A 19,657-nucleotide genomic window follows, 5' to 3' on the forward strand; every position below is an offset into this window, starting at 1 on the left:
CCAACCGTAATAAAAAAAAAAAAAAAAAAAAAAAAAAGGGGTACTCCAGTGGAAAACTTTTTTATATTTATTTTTTTTATATCAACTGGTTCCAGAAAAATTAAAAAACAGATTTGTAATTAACTTCTAACTTCTGACCACAGTGCTCTCTGCTGCCACCTCTGTCCATGTCAGGAGCAAATCCCCATAGCAAACCTATCCTGCTCTGGACAGTTCCTGACATGGACAGAGGTGTCAGCAGAGAGCACTGTAGTTACACTGGAAAGAACAATACTACTTCCTCTGAAGCATACAGCAGCTGTTAAGTACTGGAAGGATTAAGATTTTTTAAATAGAAGACATTTACAAATCTGTAACTTTCTGGCACCAGTTGATTAAAAATAAATAAAAAATAAATAAAAAGAAATAAAATCGAAGGTAGGAGAATGAAAATAACCCAAATATGTAGGTGGCTTGTGACATTGACCATACAACACGATGGCGGATCCCATTGCAATGACTTCACGTGTATTGAACAGGTCCATCCCGCCGGAACTCTATCTGCAACATCCACCCCAAAAAACATGTAAAATTCTATAAGAGAATGACGTGAATTTTCTTCAAGATGTAGGATTTCAGATACCAAGGATTTGACTACATACTAGATCTTAGGAACATAAAATATTGGGCCATAGTTTCAGAAGTGGACTACAAACTGCAGTCCTCCAGCAAAACCACAATGCTGGGAGTTACAATACTGGGAGTTGTCATTTTGAAACAGCTGGAGGCACACTGGTTGGGAAACACTGGCATTAGATGTATTTAGGAAGCTGAACACATCGCTTTCATAGCATTCAGCTTCGCTGATCATACATTATAGTGCGTCCCTACTAGTCTGCCTCAAAACTACAACCCCGTTGGATGTCTGGGCATGCTGGGAGTTGTAGTTTTGCAACAGCTGGAGGGCCAAAGTTTGGAGCCCACTTTAGGTTTAGATCAATGTTTACAAACCAGTGTGCCTCCAGCTGTTGCAAAACTACAACTCCCAGAATACCCGGACAGCCTTTGTTCAATCTTCTGGTGGAATCCACACGGTATTAAATGGGACAGCGCTTACTGCTTGCAGCAAATTGCCGCTGACATTCGCAGATTCCGGAGAAGCCCGTAGTATGAACAGGGCCAAATATTTTTTGATCTATTTGAGGTTGGGCGAACCCTTTAATAAAAGGCTAAATAATAATATTTAATAGTAATAATAATTCTATAATCAAAACTTTTAAATTTTTACTTGGGGGATTTTTTAAATGTTTATTTTCAAAACAATAAAACTTGTTGTGATGAATACATAGTGTTTTTACACTTACGTTTAAATTTTTTTTAAATTTTTTTTTTTTTTTTTTTTTTACACAGTGTTTTTAGACTTACGTTGGAGCCCGTAGTATGAACAACACCCAATATTTGTCGTCTATTTGAGGCTAGGTGACTCCTTTAATAATGACTATTCAAAAAAGAAAAATAAATAATAATAATAATAAAATTTTATTTTTACTTGGGGGATTATTTTTTTTATTGTTTTTTTAACAATAAAAATTGTGGTGAATACATAGTGATTTTACACTTACAGACAATAAGTTGTTTTGTGCTCACAAAGTTATAATACAAAAGTAACATTTCTTTACTCAGTGTTTTTTTTTTTTTACAACATTTAATTCTGTGATTCAGTGTTTAGATAGAGAAGAAAAAAGGCAGCGTAATACTATTTATTTGTATAGGTTCATCAAGCAGAGCACAAACAACAACAAAAAAGTATATATATATATATGAATCTTTTACACTTTAATTCACCGTTAAAAAAAAAAAAAAAGAAAAACAAAAAGTAAAAATGGAATGCAGAAAGTTAGTGGCCTTAATACTTCAAAAATAAAAATTGGGCGACAAGGAACGAGTATAACCTTGTAGCAGAAACCACTTGGGACATCATATACATTTTTTGACACTTGGCCGTAGTACGTGGGGATATATACAGGAGACCAATACTTATACAAGCATAATGACTGCGGACCTCTATAATGGAGTCTTTTCGAAGGCAGCATTATATGTCTGTAATCCCCCACCACCACCTCCCAGACAAAAATGTCCACCGGCCAAAATATCATAAGTCAGAGAGAATGCTTTGGCGTTCCGGAAGAGGGATCTTCACGTCCTGTCTTCCATATTGGCCACATGGTCTTTGGTCATTTGCTATATAAAAATTTCTAAGAGGATTAAGAAATCATCTAATATTCTATCCGCACCCAGTAGAACATGGTAGCGAGGAGCACCCAGAACTGAAAATAGAAAAAAATAAAGGAAATCATTACAATTTACATACATAAAAAGTTCCTACAGAATACAGAAGTACTTGAGTAGATGAAAGCCTAGATCTACTTCCTCAGGGGCGTGAACCTTCCAGTTAACGCCCCCGAGGAATGAAATACAGCAGAAAGAGCCAGTGATAGATGGAGCGTCCAAATTACCATCACTTTCTACAAAGAATCCCAATGTAGAGTTTATTCGAAGCAGGTTGAGGAGACATTTGCCACTATACTTACCGCCCAGCACAAAATTGCGAATCCGAACCATGCTACACCCCAAGCGTGACGATTCAGGTGTCCAGCAATTTGATCGTAGCAGCCCTGTAACAAAGATCACACAGATAAGTGCATAAGAAAAGGTTGTGCCCATAAACCTATATGTAGCCATAGAGTGATTGCCAGGGTATATGGGGGCACCTGGGTGATACAGTGGGCTCCATACCTATAGAAGGTCTATCATACCTTCTGCTTAACAAGTGCAGAGGATAGCTACGCATCTCTTAATGGTGTCCCCCAAGCCTAGGATTGTCTTGTCTGCTAACACTAGCCTGGTTCAAACATGTCAGAAACTGGGCTGATGCTAGGGCCCACTGGGTTGGTTTAATGGGCAAATCTATATTATCAATTTCATGTATAATGTAGTAAGGGAACTTGAATGGGCAATCATTAAAATACATTTTTAACATGGCACTCCTTATCTCTCTAATATATAATTTAAAAACTTGTTGTTTATAGGTTTGTTTTTTTAACTTTGAAATGTCGGCCACTAGGGGGTCTCCCTAGTGGTCCAGCATGCAATTTTACCCCCTCGCGCGCACTTTGACTTCTGCTGCTGGCAGAAGTCCAAACTCAGGAAGTGAAGTCTGGCCATAGCTCGCTCTCTGGCTGTATGGGAAACATTCAGAGAGCGAGCTCTGTCTAATTTGATATCCCCGCCCCCTCCTTCTGCCTCCTGATACACAGAGCCCACAAAGGGAGCGCAGCATAGATGTAGGGCGGAAGTGAGCCAAGGCAGGCTTCAGATGATGTTGCGCCTGCCAGGCCAGGCCCCCTTTCTCCATATCAGAGGCGACGGAGAATGAGCAGGATGTAAAGCCTGAAATAAAAGGTATAAATGGCTATTTTTAAATAAAAAATAAAAGGCAGCGTTAGGGTCTACAAGGGTCAGGGACAGATGTGGAGGGATTTAGGGACAGATTATTATTATGATAGGTACTCTTTAAAAAAGGACCTAAATACTACTAAAGTTGGTCTGGCTCAGCCCAACACTTCATTAACAATGTGCCGAGTGGAAAGTATGGATTCTAGATATAGATTATCCGATGCCCCCTAAAAAGAAACATTTCTTACATTAAGATTCAGATATCCAGACACGCCCAGTCTGCACTGTGCCAGGTCCAGGGGTTCTCCATTAAAGTTCATCACGCAGCACTGCTGAGGCCAAGGGAAAGCCGAATCGCTGTTGGAAAGTCGGAACGCAGAAGTGTAGTCCTGCCAGTCTTGAGGACCGTTGACGCCGCAACATTGTTTCTGGGAAAGAAGGGAGGAGTTATTTTGTGCTTACAAAAATTCTAGCACGGGGGGTATCTTACGTAAATGAACCAATGAGGAGAAACTGTACTGTACAGGAGAAATATAAAATATATATATGTGTTATTTCACTTCAAGATGATCCTGGCCCATAGCAATATAACCAAACACTTCTAAATTGGTCAAACGCCAAGGCCCCTCGGGAGAGGAACAATGATAAGTGGGTGGTGGTGGGGTGTTGCGAACAAAGAGTTTGCAGACTATCCTCAACAATATGTAGTTTATGGTAGTTTATTTAAGCAAACCCTCCATCCCAAAAGGACTGTTTGGAAAGACCTATTACTAAATGTTTCTAGAGTTCTATGAGTACCAAGAGTCATGGAGATTAAATTGGCCATAATGGTAAAAACTTGTAGGACAATAATGACAATGGGACAGTAACCTTTGGATGGTTGTAGGAAGCTATAAAAAAAAAAAAAAAAAAAAAAAAAAAGTGTAAGCCAGTGGTTTCCAAACTGCAAACCTCCGCCATTTGCAAATCTGCAACATGCAGTTTGCCCGAACAGCCAACGGCTGTCCGGGCAAACTGCAAGTTGCAGTTTTGCAAAAGCTTGAGGTCCACAGTTTGCAGAACACTGGTATAAGCCACTGATATACTGTAGAACAAGGTCATACAATGATACTCCTTTGACAGGGTGCAAGGATGAGCATCCGGAACACTCCCCGCCATTAGCATCCTCAGATTACATTTCATGACGCCAATGCTACCCAGGATAGCGGGCAAGGAAAAACAGAATCCGGTGAATATGCCTTCATCTACGTTGTTGAGGGTAGTCAGAACACTCCCTCCCAAGGGACTTGTTGGAATAACCTATTACTACTAAATGTTTCCAGGAGTTCTAGGGTTTCAGGTCGTCCATATAAATTAAAAAGTGATTATACCGCACAGTATCATATCCTGCTCACCTAAAAGACTACTATAAAATGTAGAAGACTTTCTACTAAGACTTTTTGTGTGTGTGTATGTATATATAATAAATAAAATAAATATTTAAATGCAAAAAAATGTGTATATATTTATATATATTTTATATATACACACACACACACACCTTTTTTTGTATTTAAATACCGTATTTTAGTTAATATATATTTTTATTAGTTAATAAATATATAAAAAATATATATATCACAGAAAGGATGGAGGAGCACCGTGTTACAGGATTCAAGATCCACGTGGGTGCCCAGCTTCGGGAAGAGACCAATTCCCACAAAATATAGAAAAAGTATATGTGTGTAAAAAAAAAAAATATATATATATATAAAATGTGTATGTGTAGATATATTTTTTTATTTATTTAATTTAGTTACTTATTTAAATTTATTTTATATACATAAACACATATAGGCTTTGAGCTGCCAAGTTAGAAAGTCCTCTACAGTACATACATGGTTCATATCAATACATAAGCAAAAAAAATAATAAAATCAGTACTAAAGATTATGTAGAATATCCCGGACGAGCCCCCAATTTTTTTTTTAATTTATTTTAAGACCACATCATTTCAGTTACCATATGATAACATTATAACAAGTTTCAGTTGACAGTTATTAGTTTGTCATTTATCACCTGTTATGATAATTCTTAGACTTAAAAACAAAGTTTATCTAGAAGAAAAAAAATAATTAATTAGTAAAATCATACATAACATCTCAAAAGTACCTGCAACATAAGATAGTTCCAGGTGGTTGTGACTCCATTAATTTTGAATTGTTCGTCGCTGTTGGAGGGATTCTGGTTTTGGTAATATTCCAACATTTGTTTCAAGAATAAGTTAGGAATAAACTGAAAAGAAAATTAGATTTAAAAATAAAGTGTTAAAAGGGTATTTAGAAACATTTAAAAGCACCACAGCAACAGCACAAGTGACCGATAACTTCTGCAGCGTGTTCAGTTTGATCTGTCATTGATTTTATGGTAGAATTTATGGTGAATAGGCGGCAATGCCTGATCACCACAGAGGGATTTGGTATTGTAAGTTTACATGTTTTCATTATATCTTTGGAGACATTTTTAGACTAAAAAAAAATGTCAGAAAATGTGTTTGTAGGGAATATCTTTTGAGCCCCCCCCCCAGGATCCTCTAGGCCAGGCAATAGACAGCCTTCAGCACTGCAGATGTTTTAGACTACATCTCCCATGAGCCTCTTACAGCCAAAATGCTGCCAAAGCTTCATGGGAGATTTAGTCCGCAACATTGGCAGTGCCGAAGGTTGCCTATGCCTGTTCTAGGCTAATGGTTAATGGGGGTAATCCCATTAAGGTTCACCCCATTAACCATTGTGACACCACCATGTCACGATTGCATTGACTTTTTCGAAGGGTTTATAGACACAGCAAAGTTAACTCTTGGATGAGCAGCGTTTGCACTGGTATCACCCTACTTGGGCACCGAGGGGCTCAACTGATCAAGAGCCTACATCAGAAGGGGTTGCACCATTTTGTATGGGGAGAGGGGGGTTGAGTTAGGCTAAAAGCATGTTTGGGTTGCGCACACATTCCTTACGATGGCACCTACTTTATGACCTTAATACTTACGAAGTCTCTTTGTGTTGCTGCCACAATAGCAGACGCGGCTTCAAAGCAATAAACAATGAACATCAGGATTAAATACTGCAAAATAAAAGAAAGCAAAAAGTCACCAATCCTGATCCATGAAATAAAGTATATAAGACAAACCCCAAATCTTCACCAACCATAGACCAGACCTTCACCTCATCCATTGAGAGCCACTCTTTTTTTGTTCCCCAAAAATATTTGACGTTGTCGCATCCCCCTTACCCAGTATTATTTAGTAACAATATCATCATCTTGAACAAAAAAATAAAATAAATAAATGGATCCCCTTGCTGGTACTTCAGCTTTATCCCATACAGCAGAGAAGGAATAGCCCAAACCACCCCCCTTTACCTCAAAAGGGCAACTTATAGCCTTCACACACTCATCCACCTCTCCTATTGGTTTGTGAAGGGCCAGGTAAAAACCAAGTCAGAAATAGGAGCAGGCTCACACAAATGTTTTTCCAAATGGCCTCCACCAGCCTTAAAGGGTTACTTCGCTCCCAAACACCTGGAAAATTGAGTTCCGAATGCTGTGTGCGGGCTTTCGTGTTCACGCCCGCTCCCTCAATGAAAGTCTATGGGAAGGGGGCGCGACGGGGTCGCGCCCCCTTCCCATAGACTTTCATTGATGGGGGCGGGACATGATGTCATGAGGGGGTGGGCGTGAACACGGAGGCCCGGACACAACGTTCCAGACGCTGGGTAGTGGAGTAACCCTTCAAAAGGGGTACTCCAGTGGGAAAAAATATATATATTTTTTTAAATCAACCATGGCCAGAAAGTTGTACAGATTTATAAATTACTTATATTTAAACATTTTAATCCTTCCAGTACTTATCAGCTGCTGTATGCTCCAGAGGAAGTTGTTTGGTTTATTTCCAGTCAGAGCACAGAGCTCTCTGCTGCCACCTCTGGCCATGTCAGGAACTGTCCCAAGCAGGAGCAAATCACCATAGCAAACCTCTCCTGCTCTGGACAGCCAGCAGAGGGCTCTGGTGTCAGCAGAGAGCACTGTGGTCAGACTGGAGAGAACTACACAGCTTCCTGTGGAGCATACAGCAGCTGATAAGTACTGGAAGGATTAAGATTTTTTTTTATATATAGAAGTATTAGCTGCTGAATACTAAAGAGGAAATTCTTTTTTTGGTACACTGAGCTCTCTGCTGACATCACAAGCACAGTGCTCTCTGCTGACATCTCTGTCTATTTTAAAAACCATCCAGAGTAGGAGAAAACCCAATAGCAAACATATGCTGCTCTGGACAGTTCCTAAAATGGACAGAGAGGTCAGCAGAGAGCACTGTGCCAGTGATATCAGCAGAGAGCTCTCTATTCCAAAAAAAAATAAAAAATAAACATAATTTCCTCTTTAGTATTCAGCAACTAATAAGTACTGGAAGGATTAAGATTTTTTAATAGAAGTAATTTACATATCTGTTTTCTGTTTTCCACCGGAGTACCCCTTTAACTTCAGGACTTTTAGGTGCCGCAATCAGCTTTGATCGCAGCATCTAAAGGGTTTAGACACAGGTCCTGGCTATGATGCGCACTGCATAGCACAGAGCACCTTCCCGCAGGTATTGACGACATTCGCACGAGTACAATTAGACGTGCAAACGTCCGGTATCGGGACAGTCATGGAGATCAAGTTGGTCACCACCCCAATGACCAAAACTTGTAGGACAATGATGACAATTGGATGGTAACTAGAGATGAGCGAACTTACAGTAAATTCGATTCGTCACGAACTTCTCGGCTCGGCAGTTGATGACTTATCCTGCGTAAATTAGTTCAGCTTTCCGGTGGGCTGGAAAAGGTGGATACAGTCCTAGGAGACTCTTTCCTAGGAATGTATCCACCTTTTCCAGCCCACCGGAGCACCGGAAAGCTGAACTAATTTACGCAGGAAAAGACATCAACTGCCGAGCCGAGAAGTTCGTGACGAATCGAATTTACTGTAAGTTCGCTCATCTCTAATGGTAACCTTTGGACGCTATGAATAATATAAGCCAGCGGTCTCCAAACTGTGGACCTCCGGCTGTTGCAAAACTGCAACATGCAGCTTGCCCGGACAGCCGTTGGCTGTCCGGGCAAGCTGCATGTTGCAGTTTTGCAACAGCCGGAGGTCCACAGTTTGGAGACCACTGGTATGAGCCATTGCTACAGTGTAGGTCATAAAATGATATTCCTTCGATAGGGTGCATGGACGAGCCCCACGAACACTCACCGCCATCAGCATCCTCCGATTACACTTCATGACGCCAACAATACCCAGGATGGCGAGCAAGAAGAAACAGAAGCCGGTGAAAATGCCGATCCACGCAGCCGCATAGATGTCGTCGTTGTAGGTGGCATCTAGAAGAGGGTAGAGACGGTTCTGGTCCGACACAAAGTAGATGCATTCTGCGGTCAGGGCAAGACCAGCCAGCTGAAGGGGGGGGGGGAGGGGAAAAGGCATTAAAATCCCATAACACACAAATACCCTATAAGGCTGGGTTCACACCACGTTTTTCAAATACGGTTACCGTATACGGTTTTCCGCTAAAAAACACGTATGGCAAAAACCGTATGCAACCGTATGACTCAAAATTAAAACGTATACGGTTTTTCCCCATATACGGTTCCAAAAGGTATGTACGGTTCTATCCGTTTGCATCCGTTTTTGCTATTTTTTTGGAATTAGTTTTCCAGCAATTTAATAAAGTTACTATTGTTCTATTGAAATTCCAATCTGCGCATGTGTCAACTCCAAAAATGGATTAGAAAAACCGTGTGCAGCCGTATTCTGAAATTCTGTGTACGGTTCTCATAGACAACAATGTTAAAAGAACCGCATACGATTCGCATACGGTTTTCCAACCGGAGGCAAAAAACGTGGTCGACAGCGGTTTTTTGCCTACGGTTGAAAAATCGGCAAAATCGTATCCGAGGCAAAAAGGATGCAACCGTACACAACATTTGGAATATGGTTTACAATGCATTCTCTATGCATACGGTTTCGGATACGGTCGTATACGTTTTTTTGCGGAAAACCGTATACGGTTACCGTATTTGAAAAACGTGGTGTGAACCCAGCCTGAGATGGACCCTATGGTGGCGTAAACTAAGAGAATCACTCGAATCGTGGAAGAGGAACCAGAGGTGACAACTAGAGATGAGCGAACTTACAATTAAAATTCGATTCGTCACGAACTTCTCGGCTCGGCAGTTGATGACTTTTCCTGCTTAAATTAGTTCAGCTTTCAGGTGCTCCGGTGGGCTGGAAAAGGTGGATACAGTCCTAGGAAAGAGTCTCCTAGGACTGTATCCACCTTTTCCAGCCCACGGGAGCACCGGAAAGCTGAACTAATTTATGCAGGATAAGTCATCAACTGCCGAGCTGAGAAGTTCGTGACGAATCAAATTTACTGTAAGTTCGCTCATCTCTAGTGACAACCATGAACTTCCTCCATTAGAGGGAGATGGACCCAGTTGGACCATGTCTGGAGAATAAAATTAAGAGTTCTTAAAGGGGTACTCCACTGGGAAAAAAAAAAAAAAAAAAAAAATTGTCAACTTGTGCCAGAACGTTAAACAGAATTGTAAATGACTTCTATTTAAAAAAAATCTTAATCCTTCCAGTACTTATCAGCTGCTGTATACCACAAAGGAAGTTATTTCCTTTTTGAATTTCCTTTCTGTCTGACCACAGTGCTCTATGCTGACACCTCTGTCCATTTTAGGAACTGTCCAGAGTAGGAGCAAATCCCCATAGCCTGCTTTGGACAGTTCCTGATACCAACAGAGAGCACTGTGGTCAGACAGAAAGGGGGGGAAAAAAAAAAAAGAACTTCCTGTGGATCATAACAGCAGCTGATAGGTACTGGAAGGATTAAGATTTTTTTTTTTAATAGAAGTAATTTACAAATCTCTGTTTAAAAACTTTCTGGAACCAGTTGATAAAAAAAAAAAAAAAAAAAATAGTTTTCCAGTGGAGTACCCCTTTAAGGACAAGTTCATAAGAAGGAGGTCTCATCAGGGCTGGTTCTGCCTATAGGCAAAATAGACAGCCACTCTGCCCGTTGCAGAGCGCCGCCGCTCATCTGAAGCGCCACAGTCACACAACCCCCAAAAGCAGCGAATACTTACACCGATGACCACATTGCCGATTATTAAGATCACTTGGAAACAGCGAATTCCTGCATTTCCCGACATTGTTTCAAGAGTGGACGGTCTGCGAAGAGGAAAGACCCCAAAGATTACAATCTAGAATATCCAATAAGACGAAAGGTGCCGGATCGGTCGACCACCAAGTAAAACCATTGTGAATCTCCAGACTCCTGACCATAAGGAAGGATCTACCTCAATGGTCATATATGGAAGACACACAACATTAAGAAGAGGAGAACATAAAGCCACTGGAAGAACAAGACAAGATGGCCTGGAGAGCCATACAACCAGGACCTCATGTGCCATTTGGATGTGACTTTAGACACCAAGACATAGGTGGTACCTCTGTACACCCATCAGGGCGCCATGTCACAATATGGTTTCTGAAATTTGCCACCAAGAACTCATTTTCCTTCCGATCACAGAAAACGGGTTCCTTATAAGAGAAACCAACTGGGTGATGGTTTCTCTTATAAGTGACAATGTGCTTCCCATTCTTCTCTAGTGCTCTCCGGGTCAGTACAGACAAGGCTAAAACATTTTTTCTTCTGTTTTAAAGCCTTGTGAACATAGCCTAAAGGCAACCGGTCTGTATAGACTACGGCATGGGTACCATGATTGGTGTATTATTATGGGCAAAAAAAAAAAAAAAATTCATTATTATTTACGCTATTTAATGGTGTTATCTAATACCGCCATATACCGCTTGGGGTTCCCAAGCCCCCCCACACCCCACAATACTGAAATTTGGGTCACATAGCACTGGCCTGCAGCCATAGCTCAAAGCAGTGGTCTCCAAACTGTGGCCCTCCAGCTGCTGCAAAACTACAACTCCGGGCATGCTGGGATTTATAGTTTTGCAACAGCTGGAGAGCCGCAGTTTGGAGACCACTGCTCATAAGGACCAGCCCTATTTTAAAAAAAAAATTTAAAAATAAATGCATTTAAAAAAAAAAAATATTAAAATTAAAAAAAATAAGCTAATTCATTGATAAATAAATGGATAAATGAATAAAGATATAAATGAATACACTGCTGTCCAGGCATGCTGGGAGTTGTAGTTTTGCAACAGCTGGAGGTTCCCTGGTTAGGAAACACTACATAAAAATAAATAAAATAAAATCAAGGCTGCTGGGGATTTTCTCCTGCTCTGGACAGTTCCTGATACGGGCATCAGGTGTCAGCAGAGAGCACTGTGGACAAGACGGAAAAAAAAAGAAAAATTCAAAAAGAAAAGAATTTCCTCTGTAGCATACAGCTGCTAATAAGTACTGGAAGGATTAAGATTTTTTAAATAGAAGTAATTTACAAATCTGTTTAACTTTCTGGCACCAGTTGATTTAAAAAACAAAACAAAAAAAAACAACATTTTTTTCCACTGGAGTACCCCTTTAAATTCACTCGGATAAAGCCGCCCAGTTTCTTTCATGGCTGCAATTGTTAAAGCCGCAAAAAAACTAAAACGCGTGCAAATTATTGCGGACATATTATGGAGGCTTTAGGCGCTCACAGTTTTGCGTAATGTGATTCATGATCCACAGAGAGAGACACAGAATATGAAACAAAACGTACGGAAAAATTCTCAAAAATGCCCCCAAAACGGTAGGTCATAGGGTGTTCCTGCCGGGGGATTTTTTTAATTTTAATTTATTTTTAAAATGTAAAAATGGACGTTTATGTCTGAAAAACAACTCGCTTCCTAGGAGGATGGGAGTTGTAGTTCTGTTTTTTCCTTAATAGTGCCCCCCAACCCCCAACATCCCTTATTTAAAAAACACTTTCAAAGATTAAAAAAAAAAATTACAAAAAAAAAAAAGAAAAAACATTTGGAACAACTTCTAAATGTTTGTCTCCCCCCCCCCATTCCCCCCCCCCCTTTTCCTTCATCTTTTCACCGGGTAACATCTAAGGGGTTAAAAGACTGGAAACTGCTGTATACTGTAGTCAACGCCCCGCATCATAAGGCTATGTTAGGATTTTTTTTTTAGATTTTTTACATTTTTACGTCAAAATATTTTTTTTCAAAAGTGAGAACTGCGTTACTGGGCGTTAGCTCTATTATACAGCCGACCCCCTTAATTTATTGGTTAAATAATAAAAAAAAATAAAAAAAATAAAAAGCTACCATTGGTTGAGTCTTGGAAAAAGAAATACAAAAACACAACAAACCAAAAGTTAAATCGAAAACATTTTCTGATAAACCGGTTTGTGAGGCGACCCCGCGTCTAGTCGCTGACCCGGCCGTACCACATTCCTACATTTCATTGTTCCCCGCTCCGGTCACATTGTCCACATTCTTCTCACCAGGGGCTTTTGAGTAACTCCTGACCCCAGAAACCTAAAAACATCCAGAACAGGTATTCGGGTGGGATCGATGCATTTTCAGCTAAATTCCTCATTCTGACAAGAGTCTAGAAGATGGAATTCTTTTAATTTTAACCCTTGCACTGATTTTGGGCTCACAGTGTGGGCCTAGAGAAGGCGGCCTATCAGGGTTTCCATGGTTTCTTCTTTCATCTAGGACAGGAAGTAGATGACATAGCTACTTCCCGTCAGCCATTGTAACTCTCATAGGGCCTGTTAAAAACCTTCTCTCACAGATTTCCATGGTAGTCAGAGATAATCTTTGTGTTTTCAAACCTGTACCCTCTCAGCTGTTGCAAAACTACAACTCCCAGCAAGCCCTGACAGCCTTTGGCTGTCAGGGCTCGCTGGGAGTTGTAGTTTGCAACACTCAAGAAGCCACCAATCTAAAAAAAAAAAAAAAAAAAAAAAGAAAGGTCTTTTTCCATAGCAATGGCGCCACCCTTGTCCACAGGCTGTGACTGGTATTGCAGCTTAACCACACTCAAAACACTGCTGTTCTTTAGAAATGAAGGTTAATGTAACAATAACCTCAACACAACATTGACTAAATCCGTCTCCGCCCTATAGGTCATCTATATGCATGCTCATTTTGCATACTGTGTCCAGATTTTCCTAGGCTTTGACCGTCTGGGTGAACATACCGCCATATTGGGTGGTCAGTAAGGAACCAATGATGCTGCCATATCGGGGTGGTCAATAAGGAACCAATGATGCCGCCATATTGGATGGTCAGCAAGGTACCAAAGATGCCGCCATATTGGATGGTCAGCAAGGTACCAAAGATGGCACCATATTGGGTGCACAGTAAGTAACCAATGATGGCGCCACATTGGGTGATCAGTAAGGAACCAATGATGGCGCCACATTGGGTGCTCAGTAAGGAGCAATGATGGCACCACATTGGGTGCTCAGTAAGGAACCAATGATGGCGCCACATTGGGTGCTCAGTAAGGAACCAATGATGGCGCCACATTGGGTGCTCAGTAAGGAACCAATGATGGCCCCACATTGGGTGCTCAGTAAGGAACCAATGATGGCGCCACATTGGGTGCTCAGTAAGGAACCAATGATGGCGCCACATTGGGTGCTCAGTAAGGAACCAATGATGGCGCCATATTGGGTGCTCAGTAAGGAACCAATGATGGCGCCACATTGGGTGCTCAGTAAGGAACCAATGATGGCGCCACATTGGGTGCTCAGTAAGGAACCAATGATGGCGCCATATTGGGTGCTCAGTAAGGAACCAATGATGGCGCCATATTGGGTGCTAATTGAGTAACCAATGATGGCGCCACATTGGGTGCTCAGTAAGGAACCAATGATGGCGCCACATTGGGTGCTCAGTAAGGAACCAATGATGGCGCCACATTGGGTGCTCAGTAAGGAACCAATGATGGCGCCATATTGGGTGCTCAGTAAGGAACCAATGATGGCGCCATATTGGGTGCTAATTGAGTAACCAATGATGGCGCCACATTGGGTGCTCAGTAAGGAACCAATGATGGCGCCACATTGGGTGCTCAGTAAGGAACCAATGATGGCGCCATATTGGGTGCTCAGTAAGGAACCAATGATGGCGCCATATTGGGTGCTAATTGAGTAACCAATGATGGCGCCAAATTGGCTTCTCAGTAGGTAACCAATAATACATCCATATTGGGTGGTCAGTGAGGAACCAATACTGGATAGTCAGTAAGAAACCAATGATACCACCATATTGGATAGTCATTAAAGGGGTACTCCTTTGGAATTTTTTTTTTTTTTTTAATCAACTGGTGCCAGAAAGTTAAACAGATTAGTAAATTACTTCTATTAAAAAAAAAAAACTTAATCCTTCCAATACCTTTTAGGGGCTGTATAGTACAGAGGAAATGCTTTTCTTTTTGGATTTCTCTTCTGTCATGTGTCAGTGCTCCCTGTTGACACCTCTATCCATTTTAGGAACTGTCCAGAGCAGCATATGTTTGCTATGGGGATTTTCTCCTGCTCTGGACCTAAAATGGACAGCAGAGAGCACTGTGGTCGTGACAGAAGAGAAATCCAAAAAGAAAAGCATTTTCTCTGTAGTATACAGCCCCTAAAAAGTACTGGAAGGATTAAGTTTTTTTTTTTAGTAGAAGTAATTTACTAATCTGTAACTTTCTGGCGCCAGTTGATTTAAAAAAAAGAAAGAAAGAAAGAAAGGAAGAAAGAAAAAAGGTTCTCCACAGGAGTACCCCTTTAAGGAACCAATGATGTCGCCATATTAGGTGGTCAGTACATAACCAATAATACTGCCATTAAGGGTAGTCAATAAGGAACCAATCATACGGCCATAATGGGTGGTCAGTAAAGAACCAATGATACTTGGACCCAGGTTCTGGACCCTCTCGTATAGTACATACAGAAAGGGATGGACCTATGGTAAAACACGTGAGTAGCAGCCATTTTCACGTATCCTGTGGGTATGAGAACACAGTCTATTGCTCCCTGGTATCAGCCATTTCAAGCTTAATAAGGAAGACTGTAGCGTTTTTTGGATTCAGACAATTCGCTGCACCCACTATGGTCACTTATGTCTTCAGTCCTGGGAACAATATGGATTTTCATCAACGTATATAAACAAGATAGACATAAAAGAGTAGCAGGTGCTCCGTAATAAGATACTGACCGAAGGGTTAGTGGCCCTTTAAATAAATTCCTAAGCAGGAAAAGTTTTTTTTATTTTTTTAAATGAATCAAATAAATACAGATGTAGCAGAGCTGAACTGGGCAGCTGCTGTGTAAGCAGAGCTTATTTCTTCCGACACAGCACCACCGCTTGTCCTCAGGTTGTGTGTGGTATTACAACTTGGCTCCATTCACTCCAACTGAACCCCACACAAACTTAGGACAGGTGTGGCGCTGTTTTTGAAACAAATCAGCTCTGTTTTTTCTAACCCTAGATAACCTTTGTAAATTCTGCCTCCATAGGTAGAGCTATCTAATGCTTAAAAATGCAAATATTTATATAAATATATGTAAAAACAAACAAGATAGCTATATTAATATTAATTTTTTTACATATATGTATATTTTTTTAACATGTGCATATACATGAAAGAAAATATATTTTTTATATATATATATATATATATATATATATATATATATATATATATATATATATATATATATATATATATATATATATTTTATTTCTTTTTAAACAATATATTAAAGAAAAAAAAAAAATAAAATGTACACAAACAGGTCATTGTGTGTCACTCTCAGGGCCTCTCCCCAGCAGCAGGACGTACAATCCAGGGCGGGAGGCATCCATCTATACTTTCCCCCAGACACCTACAGGGGCCGCACCTTAATGCCCTTTAGCGACTAACGCTGCTTGTGTGTAATGGAAAGAAAAGAAAAAGAAACAAAAGCACAGGGCGAGATGGCGAACATTCTTGTAGCCGTTGTACGAGGAACCACAAATCCCGCCACGCCAAAAAGAAAAGATTTAAGATTTGCACAAAAAAGGAGGCCACAATATAGCGGTGGTCATATCCAACCCCTAAACCCCCTTCACCATATAAGACCACCATAGACTGGGAATTATTTCTTTAGGGTTAATCTGACCCAGATGTTGCATGAATTTCAGAGGTGACCACCCAAAAAAAAAACATCAGCAATTGCAAAACTACAACTTTTGCAACAGCAAAAGTAGTTTTGGAACAGCTGGAGGCACCCTGGTTGGGAAACACTATAATACACGATGTATGATTGGGGAAGCTGAATGCTATGAAAGCAAAGTGTTCAGCTTCCTAATGTGTTTCATAACCAATGTGTTGTCTGGGCATGCTGGCAGTTGTAGTTTTGCAACAGCTGGAGGCACCCTGGTTGGGAAACACTAGAATACACAATGTATGATCAGGGAAGCTGAATGCTATGAAAGCAAAGGGTTCAGCTTCCTAATGTGTTTCATAACCAATGTGCTGTCTGGGCATGCTGGCAGTTGTAGTTTTGCAACAGCTGGAGACACACTGTTTGGAACACACTATAATACACAATGTATGATCAGGGAAGCTGAATGCTATGAAAGAAATGTGTTCAGCTTCCTAAACACAAATACCGGTGTTTCCTAACCAATGCGCTGTCCGGCAATGCTGGGAGTTGTAGTTTTGCAACAACTGGAGACACACTGATGGAGAGACAAAGGCAAAATCTGTGCTGGGACTTGTAGTAGCTGCTGAGCAGTCATTTTGCAAATTGCAAAAAGTGGGGGTCATTAAAATGTAAAAAAGGGCCCCCATCTACCATGTTCCTCGTATAATACGCTCAGCTGCTATCCCAGACACAGCCACATGCCAGTGGAGGCGCTGTGTTATATGGTTCCTAAACACATACCAGTTTCCCAATCAGTGTGCCTCCAGCTGCTGCAAAACTACACCTCCCAGCATACCCGGACAGCCTTTGGCTGTCCGGGCATGCTGGGAGTTGTAGTTTTGTAACAGTGAAAGGCACACAGGTTGGGATACACTATAATATACAATGTATGATCAGGGAAGCTGAATGCTATGAAAGCAAAGTGTTCAGCTTCCTAAAGTGTTTCATAACCAAATGTGCTGTCTGGGCGTTGTAGTTTTGTAGTTGTAGTTTTACAGCCCAGGAACATGTGTAGCCATATAAGCAACAATGCTGCTGAACTAGAAAAAGACACTAAATAGCAGGTTAAAAGTATTTGAATAAAAAAAAACAGCAAGAACAATAATTAATAATAGAAATAAGTAATGACGATTAAAAAAAAAAAAAAAAACAACCTAAACTAATGTTTGCAGGATGGGCTCAACCAATGACAGTAGCAGAGCTGAATTTGGCAAAGACACGGATTTTAAATCATTTCCTAAATGTAGCACCTGCCCTATGCAGCAGCCCAGGAGTGCCATGTCCTGGCCTAAACAAGCTCAGCTCTGCTTTTCCTGTGCAAGACTCCAAGGACACAATACAAGACTAAACACACAAAATACAAAGACTTGGAAATCTGAAGTTTATCTGAGATTTGCAGAAGAAGAATAATGAGGTGATGTAGCAGGGGTGTAGGACAGCGGAGTTTGTCATTTTGCACCTTCCGGATCAGTCCCTGGGATATAGGTCTTAGTCACCTATATACAGATTAGCCACATAGTTGGGCAAATAAACGCGGCCATGATACATAGGAGACATACATATGAGGGAGATATATATAGATACAGATGGATAAATGCGAGATAGATACAGATAGATAAATGCGAGAGATATAGATAGATAAATGCGAGAGATATAGATAGATAGGAGACATGCATATGAGAGAGATAGATATAGATAGGAGATAGGTAGGTATGAGATAGATACATGAGATAGATAGATACATGAGATAGATATAGAGATACAGATACATGAGATATAGATAGATAGATACATGATATAGAACGATACATGAGAGATAGATATGAAATAGATAGATACATTATAGAGATAGATACATGATACAGATACATGCGAGATAGATAGGATATAGATACATGAGATGTAGATAGATAGATATGGGATATATATGAGATAGATAGATATAGATACATGAGATATTTATATACATGATATAGATAGATACATACATGATATAGATATTCGAGATAGATATGAGAGATAGATAAATATGAGAGATATATATGAGATAGATACATACATGATATAGATATGAGATAGATATGAGATAGATATGAGACAGATAGATGAGATAGATAGAGATGAGATAGATAGATATGAGATAGATAGATATGAGAGATAGAGATAGATATAATATAGATAGATAGATAGGAGATAGATAGGAGATATATAAATAGATATGAGATAGATAGATAGATAGGAGATAGATAGATAGGAGATAGATAGATACATACAAGATATAGATATACGAGATAGATATATATAGATATGAGATAGATAGATAGATAGATAGATGTAGCACCATTAAGTGTCTCTGAATGGTTCCCCAGTACAATACAGACACCTGCACATAGAGCCACCTGACAACCTCAGCTCTGCTTCCCCATAACATACATGTCTGATAGCTGAATATGTCCCAGTCCCCAGCACTATACTCACCCGGTCCCTGTGCACCGCGCACCTGTCCTGCAGATCCTCACTAATTGTACATACACCTGTTCTCCAGCAACTCTTTAAGCCTTCCAGCTGGGAGCGCTGTGATTGGACAGAGGCGGTCATGTGACCCCCTGTACCTGGCTGAACAGGTTGCTGCGGACAGGTATGTCAGCTATTCCGATATTATGCAGGAATGTGGCTTTTAAAACCCCCGAATGCCATTACTGGAGAGATGTTCATAGAGAGGAGCGAGGGGCTGGAAAATGGGAGATCAGCCAGCGGAATCTGGAAACGCATCGAAACGTGATTCACCGTGTCCTGATCGCGGTTACTACAAATTACCTTATCATCTACTATATGGAAGACAGTGCTTTCCAAGGAGTGTCTCTCCAGCTATTGCAAAACTACAACTCCCAGCATGCCCGGACAGCCTTTGGCTGTCCGGGCATGCTGGGAGTTGTAGTTTTGCAACAGCTGGAGGCACACTGGTTGGGACACACTATAATACACAAAGTATGATCAGGGAAGCTGAATGCTATGAAAGCAAAGTGTTCAGC

General features: G+C 40.5%; 1 protein-coding gene across 4 annotated transcripts; it reads right to left on the bottom strand.

Annotated features, from left to right (window-relative positions):
• Window positions 1-1,537: 1,537 nt before the first annotated feature.
• Window positions 1,538-19,158, bottom strand: UPK1B (uroplakin 1B). 4 transcript variants are annotated; one of them, XM_056560945.1, is made up of 8 exons: window positions 19,104-19,158; window positions 10,614-10,698; window positions 8,713-8,913; window positions 6,463-6,537; window positions 5,587-5,709; window positions 3,684-3,863; window positions 2,571-2,654; window positions 1,538-2,306 (listed from the first exon to the last, which is right to left on the bottom strand). In XM_056560945.1, exons 2-8 carry the CDS (start codon window positions 10,677-10,679, stop codon window positions 2,256-2,258), a joined length of 780 nt encoding a protein of 259 aa, XP_056416920.1. In that variant the 5' UTR covers window positions 10,680-10,698; window positions 19,104-19,158; the 3' UTR covers window positions 1,538-2,255. The 4 variants fall into 4 exon arrangements, with proteins under 4 accessions (XP_056416920.1, XP_056416919.1, XP_056416921.1 ...); XM_056560944.1 differs by lacking the exon at window positions 19,104-19,158 and adding an exon at window positions 12,939-13,138; XM_056560946.1 differs by lacking the exon at window positions 19,104-19,158 and adding an exon at window positions 13,098-13,135.
• Between the last annotated feature and the right edge of the window lie 499 nt (window positions 19,159-19,657).

The sequence above is a fragment of the Hyla sarda genome, chromosome 2 (genome assembly GCF_029499605.1).
Source record: "Hyla sarda isolate aHylSar1 chromosome 2, aHylSar1.hap1, whole genome shotgun sequence".
Lineage (NCBI taxonomy): Eukaryota > Metazoa > Chordata > Amphibia > Anura > Hylidae > Hyla > Hyla sarda.